Source organism: Diprion similis, chromosome 8 (assembly GCF_021155765.1).
Source record: "Diprion similis isolate iyDipSimi1 chromosome 8, iyDipSimi1.1, whole genome shotgun sequence".
Taxonomy (NCBI): Eukaryota; Metazoa; Arthropoda; class Insecta; order Hymenoptera; family Diprionidae; genus Diprion; species Diprion similis.
Genome location: NC_060112.1, coordinates 7,780,175 through 7,795,044, shown reverse-complemented (window position 1 = coordinate 7,795,044; position 14,870 = coordinate 7,780,175). Strand labels below are relative to the sequence as shown.

Below are 14,870 nucleotides of genomic sequence, written 5' to 3'. Positions count from 1 at the left end.
TCTTCAATTGATTTACTCATTTATTTATTCATTGTATGATTTTTCCGTAGAACGCTATTTTTCAGGGAGACTTTCCGTTGGTATTTGAAACAAAAAACAACTAGTCTCCTGAACCACTACACAATGCACAATTCTATCGACCAGGTACTTAAATTCATTTATATTTTTGAAAATACATGAAAAAATACCATCCAACTGTAAACAAGTTTTCGGTAGCCATACAATAAATCTCCACCGGTATAAAAGTCACTATTGAAATTCTCTCTTTCAAAAGATCTACAAAATTCTCTTACAATAAAAATTCCTTATAATAAATAACATTACACGCGTACCATTTGTACGAAAAATGAACTTCACTTAGTCTTCGTTGTAAACACGGATCATCAAAAATAATGACGCTGTATGCACTGTGATTTTTCGATTTCTAGCGTACGCTATTGCAGCCGAATCACATATTTTTTGTAATCTATCATCATCAATTTTCGGAACTTTGTTCAGTCGGTTGACAAGCTCATTCGTCAGCCCTACCATTTGCCAAAGTTTGAAGAGATTTCATTTCTCAGAAAAAGTGATAATTGTCAAATACGATTCACCGTATTTGATGGAAGTCCGACATCATCTTGACGAGATAATCAAATTTAAATAGAAACAAACTCATTATCAAACGATATTGGCATCATCTGAAGTTCACAAAATCGTAATAACGCAAAACATATTCATAGTTATCAAAATTGATTCTGTAAAAGCCAATATAAAATTGCGAAACAATGATTTTTTGGTCAATGTTTCATCACGTTAACGTTGCTAACTCCAACCTTGTCAAATATCGATAGGAAACCTGTTTTTTACTCAACATTTTACATTTTTTTTCACTCCAGGTTAGCCAAGCTGGCAATTATGTTTGCTGCACTCCCAAAGAATCTTGAGGATGAATCCGGATAATCTATATCAGCCATAGTCATTTTCTCTTCAATCGGAAAAACATCGTGTTCACAAGAGCTCCAGCGATGCAATAACGGAGGGGAGTAGAACGGCTCTTCTTCTTCTGGAACACCGACGAAAACACCGTCTCCAAGCCGGACATTTCCGTTGTTAGACCGCAAACCCAAGTGTATTCCCATCACAGGACTATCGCCGGTAAATGGTCTCAGCTCAGGGTCCTTGATTTGTCGGTAACTGTAAGACGAACCACCATTACAATTCATCGAATAGTTGACAACTAATGAGTTACAAGGTATGGAAAACAAAACTGTAAGATCTTTTCTGGGTTCTACCCTCTGATGTAGTATATTGTCAGTTAAGTAGATACCCAATCCATACCAGGAGGTACCTTCATGTGAACTGCTAACAAGTCGTAATAAGATTGGTGAAAAAAAAACACTGATTCTTAACCAAGCAAGCTCCTGTATTCCCTAAACTGATTAGTAGTAGTCTACATCGATACGAACCCTTTAAGAGTCTTCAGTGGTTCTACTTTGGGACTTTTCGTTCCTGTTTCTGGGTCGACTGTAGTGAATATGCATCGCGTGCATGGTTTAACATTTCTGAAGACGACGTTCCCGATTTTCACCCAGTCCCAAGAATCTTCTTCTAAGACTTGTGCCCCTTTCACCACAAAGTTTGGCCTAAAGTGCTGCGGTGTTACTGGATCCTCAAGACGTGTGTTCAGGTCCGCAATCGAGGCTTCGTTCATCAATGTGTAACTCGTTGCATCTGGATACGCCCCCTGTAATACAGAGGCTATGTATGGACCAATGATACAAGCTAATGTAAGTGTTGGCATCAACAAAAGGAAATGTGGACAAATCTGAGAATGAAGTCGTTTAACTTTAACGTGCAGCTTGATGCTTTAAACTAAATATATTAATTTTATTAGATCATCTCAAACTCAAAACCGTCTAAAATCACTTGCTTGAATTGAAATTTTAATGATTGAATCAATTAAGCCAAATAAGTCAACGAAACTCTTTGATCGATTCTATTTTCATAATCAATACTTACATATAAGTAAATTAATTGAGCTACGTCGATTCAGATGTTCAGTACTTGAAGAATATATTTATTTTAAGAAACAAGCTCAATCATTCTCTAAGGTTTCGCATAGTATTGATAATGTGTACAAAAAAAAAGTGCAGGGACTGGCTATTCGCCAAGAAATAAATATTAGCAAAGCTGCTGGACATTCAAGTGCGCCGTTATTAGTGTCCCAGCATCCCAGAGAGAGGTCGATTATCACGGTTTGTGTCCATAAAATCAACTTACCGTATCCTCGCTGACGAGCAGTGGAAACGGCTTGTTTTTCGTTCGCACGTCTCTAGTCGGTCGATCTAACGGATAATAGACAAGTCTAAGGCCGGTATCTTCCTGGAGAAGGAATCTGGACAACCAACGAGCCGCTTCCTCGCCACAGTCTCTGGCAGGAACTGGCTGACCCCATACAGCCGCTCGGAATCCTTTACCTCGAAGGCCAGCCAGGTCAACGGAAACCGCCATCATCCCAGGCGCCCGAAGAGTCAGCGTGGATCCTGAAATGCTCGGCGAGACCTGCGAAATGGTTTCAATAATCATTACTCTGATTATGGTCGATGCTACAAATATAATTATAGGTATATTGTTCTCTGAAAACTGAAGATCTAATTTGAAAAAGATCTAGGTCCAGACTGGCAGAGCATGCACGGGAGCATGAACATCACTTTCAATGGAATAAACAGGAGAGTTCTGTTGAAACCACCAAAGGCAGTCCTGCGTAAGATTAAAGAAACAGCCTGTATGGCCTTATCGATCATCGCAGTGAGGCAGGCGAGTATAGAACTCATGAAACTGTGGCTTTCCTTGATTAGAGAAGAGGTGACGAAGGTGGTCAACACAGTTAATAACAACACTAACCACCAGATGGCGCCTCGTACGGCTATAAATGCAAGTCGAGTTGCCGGAGCAGCTCATTTGGTACGTAGCGGTCGGCTGATTAACATCTCCCGAAAATGGGAGCAGTTTTGGTACGTGGCGGTCAGCCTATAACTACGTAGTTAAAAAATAAATATAAATGAGTAAATAAAATAAAAAACAAAAAGTATAGAGCTATAAGCAATAGAACTAGGCCTACTAACCCTGACTTATAGTAAATACAAACTTGACCTTTTCGGGCTGAGCAATGCAAGTCGAAGACGAATATTGAAAATACACAACGCGAAGAGACCGCTATTTCCTTGTTGCACACGGTTTTTTATACAAAGAGAGTGCAGTCTTAAGCGTTTTTTCACGAAGCATGAAATTGAGGTTAGGATCGCGTAATGTCGGATTTGTTTGCCACTGCGCATGAGCAGAGTACAGAAAGTACGACTTTTCACTCCTGTGACTGAAATGTGATTTTTATTGTACTCTGCGCATGCGCAGTCATGACTCTCTCTCGTCATCGCTGAAACAGTTACTTTGCGTGCCGAACACAAGCATGAAAAAACGCTTTCGTTATGTAAAACTGATTTTCCCGAAGTGATAATTTTGTCTGTCATAAATTAGTTCTTCTCTAACAATCGGTATCTTATGGTGGAATTCCTATAGAAGAATATATTGTGTGAAGTATTTTTAAGTAATGTAATAATTTGTTTGTTCCTTAAACACGTAATTCAATAGATGCGTAAATATTCTTACAATGTCGACGGATCGTGAAGATTTTCACAACTCATAATTGAACAACTGGAACGCAACTACTACAGGATTAGATAATTATGCACAGTATAGCACAAAAGATGTTGGTAATTAAGTTGTGCATCTGTTAATCTTATCTCGGCCGGTGTAGAACAATAGAAAGAAAAGTGGGTTTATACATATACTTTCTAAGTGACGACAGAGAAGCGTTTAATGTAGCTAGGTACTGATAAGAACTAGCGAAACAGTTAAAATTGCTATCCTGTTTCCGTCAGGAGGAAATCTGCTCATTTCAAGATAAATATAGCGTGTTTTTAAAAACTTTTCAATGTGGGACACCTTATTTTTGGCTTTTTTATTATGCTCGACGAAAGTTCGTTATACGTGCGTGAGTAATTACTTTTCGCATTGTCGCATATAATGCATATTCATAGTTTCACAAACTTTCACTTGGAATCAAACGTAGAATAATATACTTCCGTGTTGTATCGTAAACAATTGTTTAATCAATCGATCAATCAGGAATTCTAATTAATCGTTTTCCCGATAAATCCACTAGTCTTCATTCTCAGATAATCTTTGTTCCGATTAATTGATTACTCGATCAATCGACTTTTCTAATTAGCCGTTTTTTCTATTAGATAATCAATCGGCCTTCTTCCTCGATACTTTTTCCACTTCCTTTTTTTCAACGGTACTATGAATTGCGAAATTGATAATGAAGTACAAAAAATATGTGATTCAAGTACACTGGTGTACCGTAACCAAATAGTTTGGTGTTCTGTCAATTTTCCAAATTCTTCTTAATCAACCCACATATCATTTCCCAAGGTTTGAAGGGATTTCATTACTCATTAAAAGAAAGAATTGAAAAATACGATGAGCTGTATTTTAAATTTGATAAAAAACTAATTTTTTTACCTTTTTTCAGCAAAGAAAAAAATGCTGCCCTAATCCGAAACGGTCTTCTATTTATCCTAACATGTTTGGTGAAAAACCTTGTCTTTAAGACCTTAGTGGTTCATATTGCAGGAGTATTTTCCATTACTGTAAAGTACCTGGACCATTCGCGGTAGTTGTCTTCCCGTGACAAAATGACCGTCCATGTCGATGACCATGAGAGTCCGATCCCTGAGCCAGCCGTCTCTGAGACCCAGGGGCGTACATTCCATGGTGTTCAAGCGTACAGCACCTAAGGACTTTACAGGGAAGACGATGAGGTCGCTCAGTTCACCGACCTTCCGCCATTTCTTTGGAGGCTGTTCCTTTCGGCGACGAGTCCAAAACCACCAGGCCAAAGCGACGGCTGTCCCAGCGCCGACTACAACCGCCGTTGCGTAGGCCAACCTCGATCTCTCTTTAATGAGAAAATAATTAACGCTAAAGTATTAAATGAGGTGCCATTTAACGCTCTTGCAAATCAGAGATATGCCCCATTTTTCCATTTCAAGAGCTCATCGTTTCGCTTTTATACCGACAATTAAACACGATTATCATACGGGCCTAATTTTTATCGAGAAAATACGTTTGTTCAGAAATTGAAGGTTGTTTTGTAAACCGATCACAATAATCAGTGAATACAAAATCAATTTTAAATTCAAATAAGAAGGCAGTAATTTGTATATTCATTATCTAATTTGAATTTAAAAATTCAAGCACAAAACATATGAGTGCATCATACTATCGCGTTAAAAATCGATTTTTTAGTTTCCGAAAAATGGATACCAGTTTTTTAATCTCTACTTCACCAATGATGACTACAAGTGGTTGAATTGTGTCAGATCTGATCAACAACAACCAACTGGAACTTATCCTTGATTGATAACATCGATTATTGATTTCGTTGTAATAATATGAATTCATTTTTCTTCGGTTTATTACTTCCCTACGTCACGCTGGCCGAGTTTATTCGATTTATAATTAATTTAAATTTAAATCGCTTGGTTGTTGAAGAAATGTTTCTCAGGTTTATGTGAAGCGGGTCTGGGATAGCATTATAAACGAATAACTCTTTCCAGGAATGTGATGGAAATAAAACTGCACTGATTGTTGAGAAATGAGATGTATGTCATTCTCATTATCGGACGTGTCCTACTGCACGTTATCCATGTTGCCATATTATTTGTATCCTAAATTCTCAACAAGTAGAGCGTACGTCTACACTTTCATCGTCCACGCACGGTTAAACGGGATAACTGTAGAATTTCATTTCGCAGTTACTTATTAAGTGAAATATTCATTACTCGTTAACTATCAGCAGACATTAATTATTTGGGATAAGAGAAAATGACAGTAAATTATAGATATTCCTTTGCTCGTGAAAATATGCATACGAGAAATTCTCGCTCAAGTCGGAAGGGTTTAGCAATTTGAACCGCGAATTCGACTCGAAAGTTTTTTTTGTCGAACTATTGATTTTAATTTTGACTAAGTAATTAATTATCAAATCTTTCGAAAAACTACAAATTGAGTAACTTTTTTTCATACGTGACTGGCTCTAAAAAAACATATCTTTTTTAACATTTTTTAGTTTTATACTCTTATGAACATTTCTCGACTACAACCACCTGAAGTGAAACTGGCTCTTCCATATAGAAATCCTAGATATATGAGAGATAATTTTATTTTGGGCAGCAATAATTTTATTAACTTGGTCTAAATTCGAATGAAATCTATACACAAGTAAAAAATGGCATTATAATTTTTCGTAGTACAATATGCCAGTCGCTGTAATGGTGTGAGAAATAATCATTTCTAGGTTATCGTAAGACGTGATATAAATGTCATTCAAACGAACTAATGAAAGTTTTTTTCAAGTTTGTTTTTAATACGAACAATGACCAGATAACATCGGTTTAACTAAATTACTTGATCTGCATAATTCTCTGCGGTGAAAATAGTAGTACCTATGTTGAATAATACTTTTTACAGTACATGAACTATATACATAAGAAATTACCTTCTTTATTTAAAACTGCCTGGGTATAAAAACTAGGTATATCGAGGAAAAAAAATGACCAATCTTAACTGTTCATTCGCATGCAGTTCAATTTAAAATAGTGTGAGTGTTCAACTGTACGTAGAATTCAATATTATCTTCAAGAACCATGATACGCTTGAGTGATCTTCTATCCGTGATCATAAAGTTCTTTGCATTCTTTAGTTCGTTTTCTTTTTATCCTGCTTTTATCGACGCCTCGCTGGTTCTTCCGGATTTCGAACATCTGTTGTACATTGCACAGAATAGTAGCCGTGATAACTGATGAATACGTGAAGAAGGATGGGTCCCTACATCGCATGGTCGAGTAAATATGTACAATGTTACACTCGGCTGCATCTCCATTTCCGTCGCCATGGGCAAGGATACCTAGGACCTGGAGAGAATCAATACTTCGCGAATCGAGCAGTTTGTGACCCTACTTGCTGTCAAAAAAATCGTATGTAGCCTAAGAAAATATTAATGAGACAGTACACACATCACAATCACAATTTCTGTACCATTTACGAACGTGATTTAATTGCTAGAGACATGATGATAAGCCCCAGAGAAGCTGATGAACACGTGCATTGCCTACAATTTCTACAAATTCTCAACAGGCGCTTATGTCTTTGGCTTCGATTATTGAGGCTTAATAATAATTCAAGTCTACAGGTTTAATAAATGTTAAGCGTCGAGGCTGTAATTTTTGTTAAACATTTTCTACCCCGTGCATAATACGATTCATGAATTATATACTTAATTATCTCTGCACGAGTCATTCGTGTTTGTTTTTCAAACTATCACCCATAATATGACGCCAAATTATCTTATTGATACTGTCAACATGTGAGCTACTATACAAACTAGCATATTTAACAGAAAAAATAATGTAAGCCATTTTTATCTTCACTTTGCAGCGTACAAACGTATAAACAAGACCTGTCGACGATATTAGACCCTGTTACAAGTGTTGTGATCTGGGATTCAAAATTTTTTGTCATTGATCTGTCAGGTCCAGAAGGAATGAAAATTCAAACGGACTAATCCTGACTTACCCATTCAAATGAGGATGTCGAACTTCACCGGAGACGTCAAAGTACAAACATCCACACCCCGAGGTGTGAAGCCGGGTTAAGGAGGAGCGCAGCACTGCACTATCGACGGTCGACGGAACAACGTGCTTGCATGAATGTGACTAACGAGATTCAAGCAGCGCATGTGACTTTGAAACTGGCTAGCGTAATTTCACCAGCGCAGGGGGACTCGTGAGGTTTCGGTCGGCTTAATAGCACGCGCCTACAGCTACTGGCATGGCGCATGGCGCATGGCGGTGGGAAAAATGTAGATCCACTGGAGTTTACGGGCCGGCCTGAAAGACGCGCAGCACCGTTATCTCGATATCTGCGCTATCTGACGCACTGCGCTTATTTACGGCGCTCCCTGTTCTTACCAGAAGCGAAACATCGCTGCGTGCTACATAACTTAACTCCACACATAGCGACGCATTGCAAAGTACATATCTTCGAGAGGCGAAAATTTCATGAAATCCAGATGCATGAGGGTGATACTGTTACCAAGAGAAATAGATCGGTGTGACGGTGTTGATTTGAGAAAAAAAGAATATCGTGATTCTTTCATCTTTCCATTGAGGCAAAAACTAATTGATGAAAAGTTTATTAATGCGCGTTATGAATAGCTGCGCACATCGAGTTATGTTATGGATTCTAGACATAATATATCGCATGAATGATTTTTCATGGTATACCATCTACCGTATTTTTTATGGAAGCATGGATTCTGCAAATCACCGATAGAAGGACGTGATTCGTGATATTTTTTCAAGGCGCAACGATGTAAATATTTGCGTTTCGAGAGAAGTTCAAATATGAATCTCTACTGCGTAATAAAAGAGTAAAGCGAAAAAACCGCGATATATGTTTCAAAGGATGATGCTATTAATTTCTTAGCAGCTCGCAGACTTATCGAAATATTTAAACCCGAAATAAGCCCATCGTGTCTGCGTCTTAAGTGTCTCATTTCAATTAAGTACTATTCGTACTCATGATTCTCATCACTTTGAAGTATTGCTGATGTGAATAAATTGTCGATCCAAGGTCTGAAAGTATTACAAGAACTCACATTTCGAGACGAAAAAAGGCAACGTCTTAAATTTCTAATTTTCCATCCTCTCATGATACTTTCAACCGAAGTAACTCATCTATCTAACGGCTGAAGATGATGTTAAAATCTAAGGATATAGTCAACCCAAATTGGTAAGGTTGTATATCTACGTCACTGCAAACATTGTACTGGAAATCGAGTCCACCCCTAAACTTGGCAGCATTACACAAAAAATACTCTGTTAGAGCCATATTAAAAATATTTTACGCAATACCTAAAATATTTCGGTCATACTTAAAATTAAATCTCTCTAGTAAAAAATTTTTTAAATATTCCAGAAACATTTGATGTAGTCTGGGGCAAAACTCAGTTGAGAAACTCCGAGTTTCGATTACATCGACATTTCACTCTCTGATCTGCATTGCCTAAAAAGTAAGTGCAGATTTTATTTTATCGTTGCATCTAACGTCACAACTGACGTTCTGAGATCAAGGTCATATGACCGATTTAACAATAAGAGTATTTACGAGGATCTGATGAGTCCAAATTTTTGTTCAAACTTTGAATCGTTTCAGGAGTTTGAAAATAGGAAAATGATTGTGCTATACAAGTGTCAGAAAATGGTCCCTGGTTCCTTACAGAGCTGAATAAATATTGTAATCCATTAATTTTTCTGCGAGGCGATCGTTGAGGTAGTGTTTAACAAAATGATTCGCTTATTAAATAATTCAAATGAAAAAATATCGGTTATGCGCAGCACGCAATACGAGGTGATTCCGCCCTTATGGTAAGGATTCTACTCCGTCGGTAAAGACAATAAATCGAAAGGTAAAAAGTACATCTAATTGCCTGGATGCAGGCGGAATCACCCTAAATGTCGAATAAATTTCCGATGATGCGTATACTCGGAACACGCGTACATACATGAAACCTTGTATTCTTTGGAACGGACCAACAGTGTTTTTGAATATTTTAGTTCGAATGTTTGGACGAAGAGGCAATAATCGACAAAAACAGACACCGACTTCGCGTCGATGCGCACTCTTGTGGCAAGAAAACGAAACAAGTGACGTGCGTTTTCGTCCTTCAACGCCTGCTTAACTCTGATCAGTGCTTTGTTCGTTTTGTAGGTGGATGAGTGTTTGGTCGCATTCGTCGCATTTGACGTTTGACGTAAATTTTCGTCGTTATCGAGTGATTCACCGTAACCCGATGCAATTTGTAACCCGCAGTCAACAACAAGTGTACCCATTGTCTTTGGTGTGAGCATTAACGGAGTACAGAACTCCTAGGCGAACAAATATCGTCCAGAATTTCCGCATTCACAAATTAAGGTAGGTCATTGCCACTGGCTTAGGCTAGACGTGCTAGTAAGTTGTCACCAAATCACGCAGCACGCAACGTTGACAGTAAACGTATCTGATAATTTCTGACTAACAATATCAGTGAGTCAGAACTACGATGCAATTTTTGCTGCGAGCCATGATGCATGGAGATGAAAAATACATTGGATTAGTGCAGATTAAGAATACCGATGTCTGATTCCAGTTGACGACAAGTTTTCTTATCAATTTACAGACAAAGAATGCCTATTCTCTACAGCGTCGTGGCCCGTGGGCCAACCGTGCTCGCCAAGCATGCGGCGCGCACTGGAAACTTTGCCGAAGTGACGGAACGGATTTTGGCAAAAATACCTCCGCACAATGACAAGCTGACTTACACACAAGGGCCGTACCTCTTCCACTACATGTGCGATAACAGGATCATATACATGTGCATCACGGATGATGTACGTATCGAGTATTTCCAAGATTTCTTTTAGAGCAACCTGTACCTGCTGCTTGCAAACAAAATAGCTCTTACTGATATGAGATGCAAAACAATCGAAAAACAGGTTTTTATCCAAAGGGCCGCAATTGTTTAAAAATTTGGAAACAATGAAACAAACCTAGTATCACCTCTCGATGTAATTCCTCTGGATTTGGGCAAGTTAATTCTAGCCTTCTCTGAGTTTCTTACGATTCTATTTTCAGTAACCGATTGTTAATACTATAAATAAGTAGAAATACTAGAATATACAAAACATACTTAAAAGATCAGATATTTCTTTTGCACTTTTGTTTATATCAACAGAAGACACGCATATATATCAGTGTCCACATTATACGTTCTCGGACTATAGGTACTCACGAAATTATGTACTTGATGTGCATAACAGTTTTCTCTAAAATTAGTTTGAATTCATGGATACATAACTTAATTTATGGGCAAAGATGGGCAACAAAACTTGTATGGTGTGAGTTGCATGAATTTTTGTTCAAATGAGAATGTTTAATACTTTGATACGAACAAAGTCAAATATGCGAGGTTGAAGTTTCTAATACGAGGAAATCAAAGATGTACATAAAAATTAGTTGCTTCATCTTTTGTGAAATCTTAACCGATGACACAGAGAAAGAAGAGTAAATTACCAAGTGGGTGAAGATAAAAAGGTAGAACGATCAGCAAATGGAAAGGCTCCGATATCAAATTATCAGAGCCAAAAATCTGTTTCATTAAATTACTTGTGTTGATAATATTCAATATATTTCTCAATGTGTTTTTTAATACTCTTGAAGAAAACTGTTACATAAACATTTTTCTCGAGCAAACTTCTACAAATTTCACAATTATCGACATAATAAAAGCAGCGAAACTTGATATTGCTTGTGATTTCATACGTAATTATATTATAAACATCAGTCATCTGCAATCAAGAGATGGTATTGTCTGGATAATACAACATTTACCAATTTTAGTATGATTGTAAATGATTTTCTTCATTAACTGATTGTTGACTTTAAATTTCAGGAATTTCAACGGTCGCGTGCATTCTTATACTTGAATGAAATTCAGAGACGATTTGAAGCAGCTTATGGACATGGAGCTCAAACTGCTCTAGCCTATGCAATGAACTCTGAGTTTTCGAGGGTGCTGGCCAATGAAATGGTAAATCATGAGTTTTGAGTCCTACAGAGAAAATTTCTGGGTGCGCAGCAATATATTAGGTGGAACAATTCCAGAACTCTTAAGAGTTTCTGAAAATATCTTGGGAATTTTAGCTTCTTCCAACAAAGATTGTTGTTTTTCTGCATATACCAATAACTACGACAAAATTTCGGTGCAAAAACTCAGAGACCTTTGGGTCTTATTGTCAGTTCAAAGTAGTGTAGGAAAAAATCAAGAAACACTGAGTTTAACAATAAACTCGAATTTTCAACTTATTATTTATTTTTTAGTGAATATACCGCTCTTGTACAATCTGTTTTAACCACCGATGAACAGCACCTGTTAAAAAAATGCATTTTTCTAATTTTAAACAGAAACACTACAGCGAGTCCAAAGATATCGATGCACTATCCAAAGTGCATGGGGAACTCGATGAACTCAAAGACATTATGGTGAAGAATATTGATAACGTTGCGGCACGAGGAGAAAGACTAGAATTACTCATAAACAAAACTGAGAACTTGACTGCTAGCGTAAGTTTCAACCGCCACTGTTGTCAGTCATCTATAGGGGAATTCTACTAGAAAGTATGATTAAAAGAGACGAGTTTCAAGCGAATTTCATAACATGCAAAATCTTGTTACAGAAATGTCATTCATGAGTAGTAATTGTCATTGAAAACTGAACTATCAAATTTGTTTAGTTTGGTAGATTTATACATGCATATCATCATCATTCCGACGAAAATTTTCAGAAAGTCATACAAGAATTAGCAGTGCCACCAAGTAAACCATTAAAGAAAATCTTAATTTTTTCAGTATTCTACAAATCTTTCGTCTATATTGATAGTTTTTATTCAAAAACTATCTACACCATCATAAAATTTACACTAATGACTAATTGTCTAATTTTGCAGTCTGTGACGTTTAGGAAAACAAGCAGAAATCTGGCTCGTTCCCTCTTTTGGAAAAACATAAAGCTTTATGTGATAGTGGCTGTTGTTTTGATCGTACGTATGAATCTGAAAAATCAGATATCTAATGAGTTTACGCGAGGAGAATTTTACCAATCATACACATATAAAATGAATTCTACTCTTATTCGGACAGTTCGTCATGCTTTACCCAAAATTGTACCCATGAGAAGCCTTTGAGATGAGGATTGTTAGAGCCTTTGATTCATTGTTTGTTTCCTTTGTAAAATCAAACGTAAAATGTCTATCGAAAAGTAGAGCAAAACTATGACTAGATATGAACTAAAATTCAACGCCGTAACTATTCCCAAATTGGAGGTACCTATATTACTCTGCGTATATAATTATGAAAAATTTTCATAGATACAGTAAAATCAATTTTTTGAAGCTGGATCGTTATTCTGATGATTGATGAAATTCTTTGCATTTTATTTAAATTGAATGATATTGCAGTATATATTTATTACTTTTTTATTCCAGGTTGTAATATACTTTGTTGTGGCTATGGCTTGCGGAGGTCTCGCATGGCAGAAGTGCGTCGGTAATTGAAGATATTACAGACAATTTTAAATTTGGATTGTATGAAATCAGTGCAGGTATCCTTGACCAATGAATGAACATGTTAAGCGTTGTCGCAGACATTGGCCAAATTATTTAAGGTACTCAAACAATGAATCTGTTGCACTGTTTTTTGATGAAAATTTCTTCACATCATGGCAGGGGGTAAGGAGTAGGAAAGGGGGAAAAGAGGAGGAGGGCTATATTTGTTATTGATCTAACTGATAAATTCATTTAATAAAAATTACCTCTGTATATTTTATATAATTTTTTTTCTATATTGTTATTACTGGCTGCATCACCTGTTAAGATGTATGCTGAAAAAAAATCATCATAAACGTCTAAAAGTATTACGTTTCGAATATTGGCCACAAGATTCAATGCTTATTGTGATATAACAACCATCTATTTTGTTTCTGATAGCAGGAAATTTGAGAAACCGTGAATTTATGTCTTTCAACAATTGTTAATAGATAGTAAAGGGGAATGAAAACTTGAACGGAAGAAATGAACTGGATACCTGTTCCCTTTTACAAGGTGGCAATAAAGGTATATTATGATGTAATGTACATATATATGTAGGTAATAATTAATTTTGTTAATTTCGCATTATTTTACTGCTGTAATTATCATATCATAAGCATATATGCTCAAAGACAAGTAATTGCTCCCTATATAAACATTTTAAGCGATATTTCATGCAGTACAGGGTGGTCGGTTTTAACTATCCCGGGCAAATATCTCATAGACAAAAAGAGACCAAAGAAAAAATTTCATTTTGAAAATAACCCCTGATTTTGACTAAGAAATATCTAGTTCGGATATGAGCTGCTGATGACAATATCAAAGACAAAAACTGCTTTCTACTTTTTTTCACCTCATCTTCCACTCGTACTTGTTGACCCTCATCATCACTGAAAAAACTGACCACCATGTATATTCACCTAAATTATATTTTACTATTCCGCTGCATTATACCCTAAAATTAATTGTAATAAAAATATTATTTGTGATTATATAGAACTTGTCGTTTCTCTTTCGAATGTATCACTGCTGCCATGTTTCAGAAAACTGACGTAAACGTTGAAGAAGGTAGCAGCCGTAAGAGGCGACAAATATTTATTAATAACTCACGAAAATTCAGTTAAGGAACGAAAAAAATTCATTAGTAATAGTCCGGATTTAGATCATATTTTTATTTCAATTTTGCATCAGCTTGTTGGCTTCGAGCGATTGGATTTTTCTGCCGGACATTGTTCAACATATATCGGTAAAGTTATGAACTTAGATCGAGTTATAATGTAGATTAAATTTTGTGCAGTACATATTTCAATAAACAAATTGTAATTCTCGGTTATTATTGATGCTATGGTGATCATTCGTATACGGTTTTAAGCAACATTTGCAATTTTCACAAACATATGGCAATGTGTTATTTGAAAAACAAAGGATTAATTTAATTTTTCAAATTACACTCGTGAGATACAATCGAAAAATCTGGAAAAAATCATACATGAACTTCAAATTATTCAGCATCTTTTTCAGAATATTGCAATCAGTTGCTGCAACTTGTCAGCACTCACAGCCGCGTAGACTGTGTGTGCT

General features: G+C 36.5%; 2 protein-coding genes across 3 annotated transcripts; one reads left to right on the top strand and one right to left on the bottom strand.

Moving 5' to 3' along the window:
- Nucleotides 1–678: 678 nt before the first annotated feature.
- LOC124409289 (mitochondrial amidoxime reducing component 2) lies at nucleotides 679–7,928 on the bottom strand. The gene is made up of 5 exons (XM_046886822.1): nucleotides 7,681–7,928; nucleotides 4,704–5,002; nucleotides 2,263–2,544; nucleotides 1,449–1,726; nucleotides 679–1,176 (listed from the first exon to the last, which is right to left on the bottom strand). The coding sequence occupies exons 1-5, from the start codon at nucleotides 7,682–7,684 to the stop codon at nucleotides 870–872; spliced, it is 1,170 nt and encodes a 389-aa protein (XP_046742778.1). The 5' UTR covers nucleotides 7,685–7,928; the 3' UTR covers nucleotides 679–869.
- A 1,915-nt stretch (nucleotides 7,929–9,843) lies between these two features.
- On the top strand, nucleotides 9,844–14,024 carry LOC124409238 (vesicle-associated membrane protein 7). 2 transcript variants are annotated; one of them, XM_046886739.1, is made up of 6 exons: nucleotides 9,845–10,080; nucleotides 10,325–10,535; nucleotides 11,597–11,734; nucleotides 12,109–12,267; nucleotides 12,651–12,743; nucleotides 13,188–13,769. In XM_046886739.1, exons 2-6 carry the CDS (start codon nucleotides 10,332–10,334, stop codon nucleotides 13,254–13,256), a joined length of 663 nt encoding a protein of 220 aa, XP_046742695.1. In that variant the 5' UTR covers nucleotides 9,845–10,080; nucleotides 10,325–10,331; the 3' UTR covers nucleotides 13,257–13,769. The 2 variants fall into 2 exon arrangements, with proteins under 2 accessions (XP_046742696.1, XP_046742695.1); XM_046886740.1 differs by lacking the exon at nucleotides 12,651–12,743 and having other exon boundaries at nucleotides 9,844–10,080; nucleotides 13,188–14,024.
- Nucleotides 14,025–14,870: the final 846 nt, after the last annotated feature.

What these genes read in the sequence shown, in the direction of transcription:
- LOC124409289 (XM_046886822.1), bottom strand. An exon ending in TGCTCGTCAGCGAGGATACG is followed by an intron (nt 1,727 to 2,262) that starts GTAAGTTGATTT and finishes TCTGTATTACAG; the next exon opens with GGGGCGTATCCAGATGCAAC. An exon ending in CCACTGAAGACTCTTAAAGG is followed by an intron (nt 1,177 to 1,448) that starts GTTCGTATCGAT and finishes TTCGTCTTACAG; the next exon opens with TTACCGACAAATCAAGGACC.
- LOC124409238 (XM_046886739.1), top strand. Translation starts at nt 10,332, where the DNA reads ATGCCTATTCTCTACAGCGTCGTGGCCCGTGGGCCAACCGTGCTCGCC. An exon ending in GGGTGCTGGCCAATGAAATG is followed by an intron (nt 11,735 to 12,108) that starts GTAAATCATGAG and finishes AATTTTAAACAG; the next exon opens with AAACACTACAGCGAGTCCAA. An exon ending in TAGTGGCTGTTGTTTTGATC is followed by an intron (nt 12,744 to 13,187) that starts GTACGTATGAAT and finishes TTTTTATTCCAG; the next exon opens with GTTGTAATATACTTTGTTGT.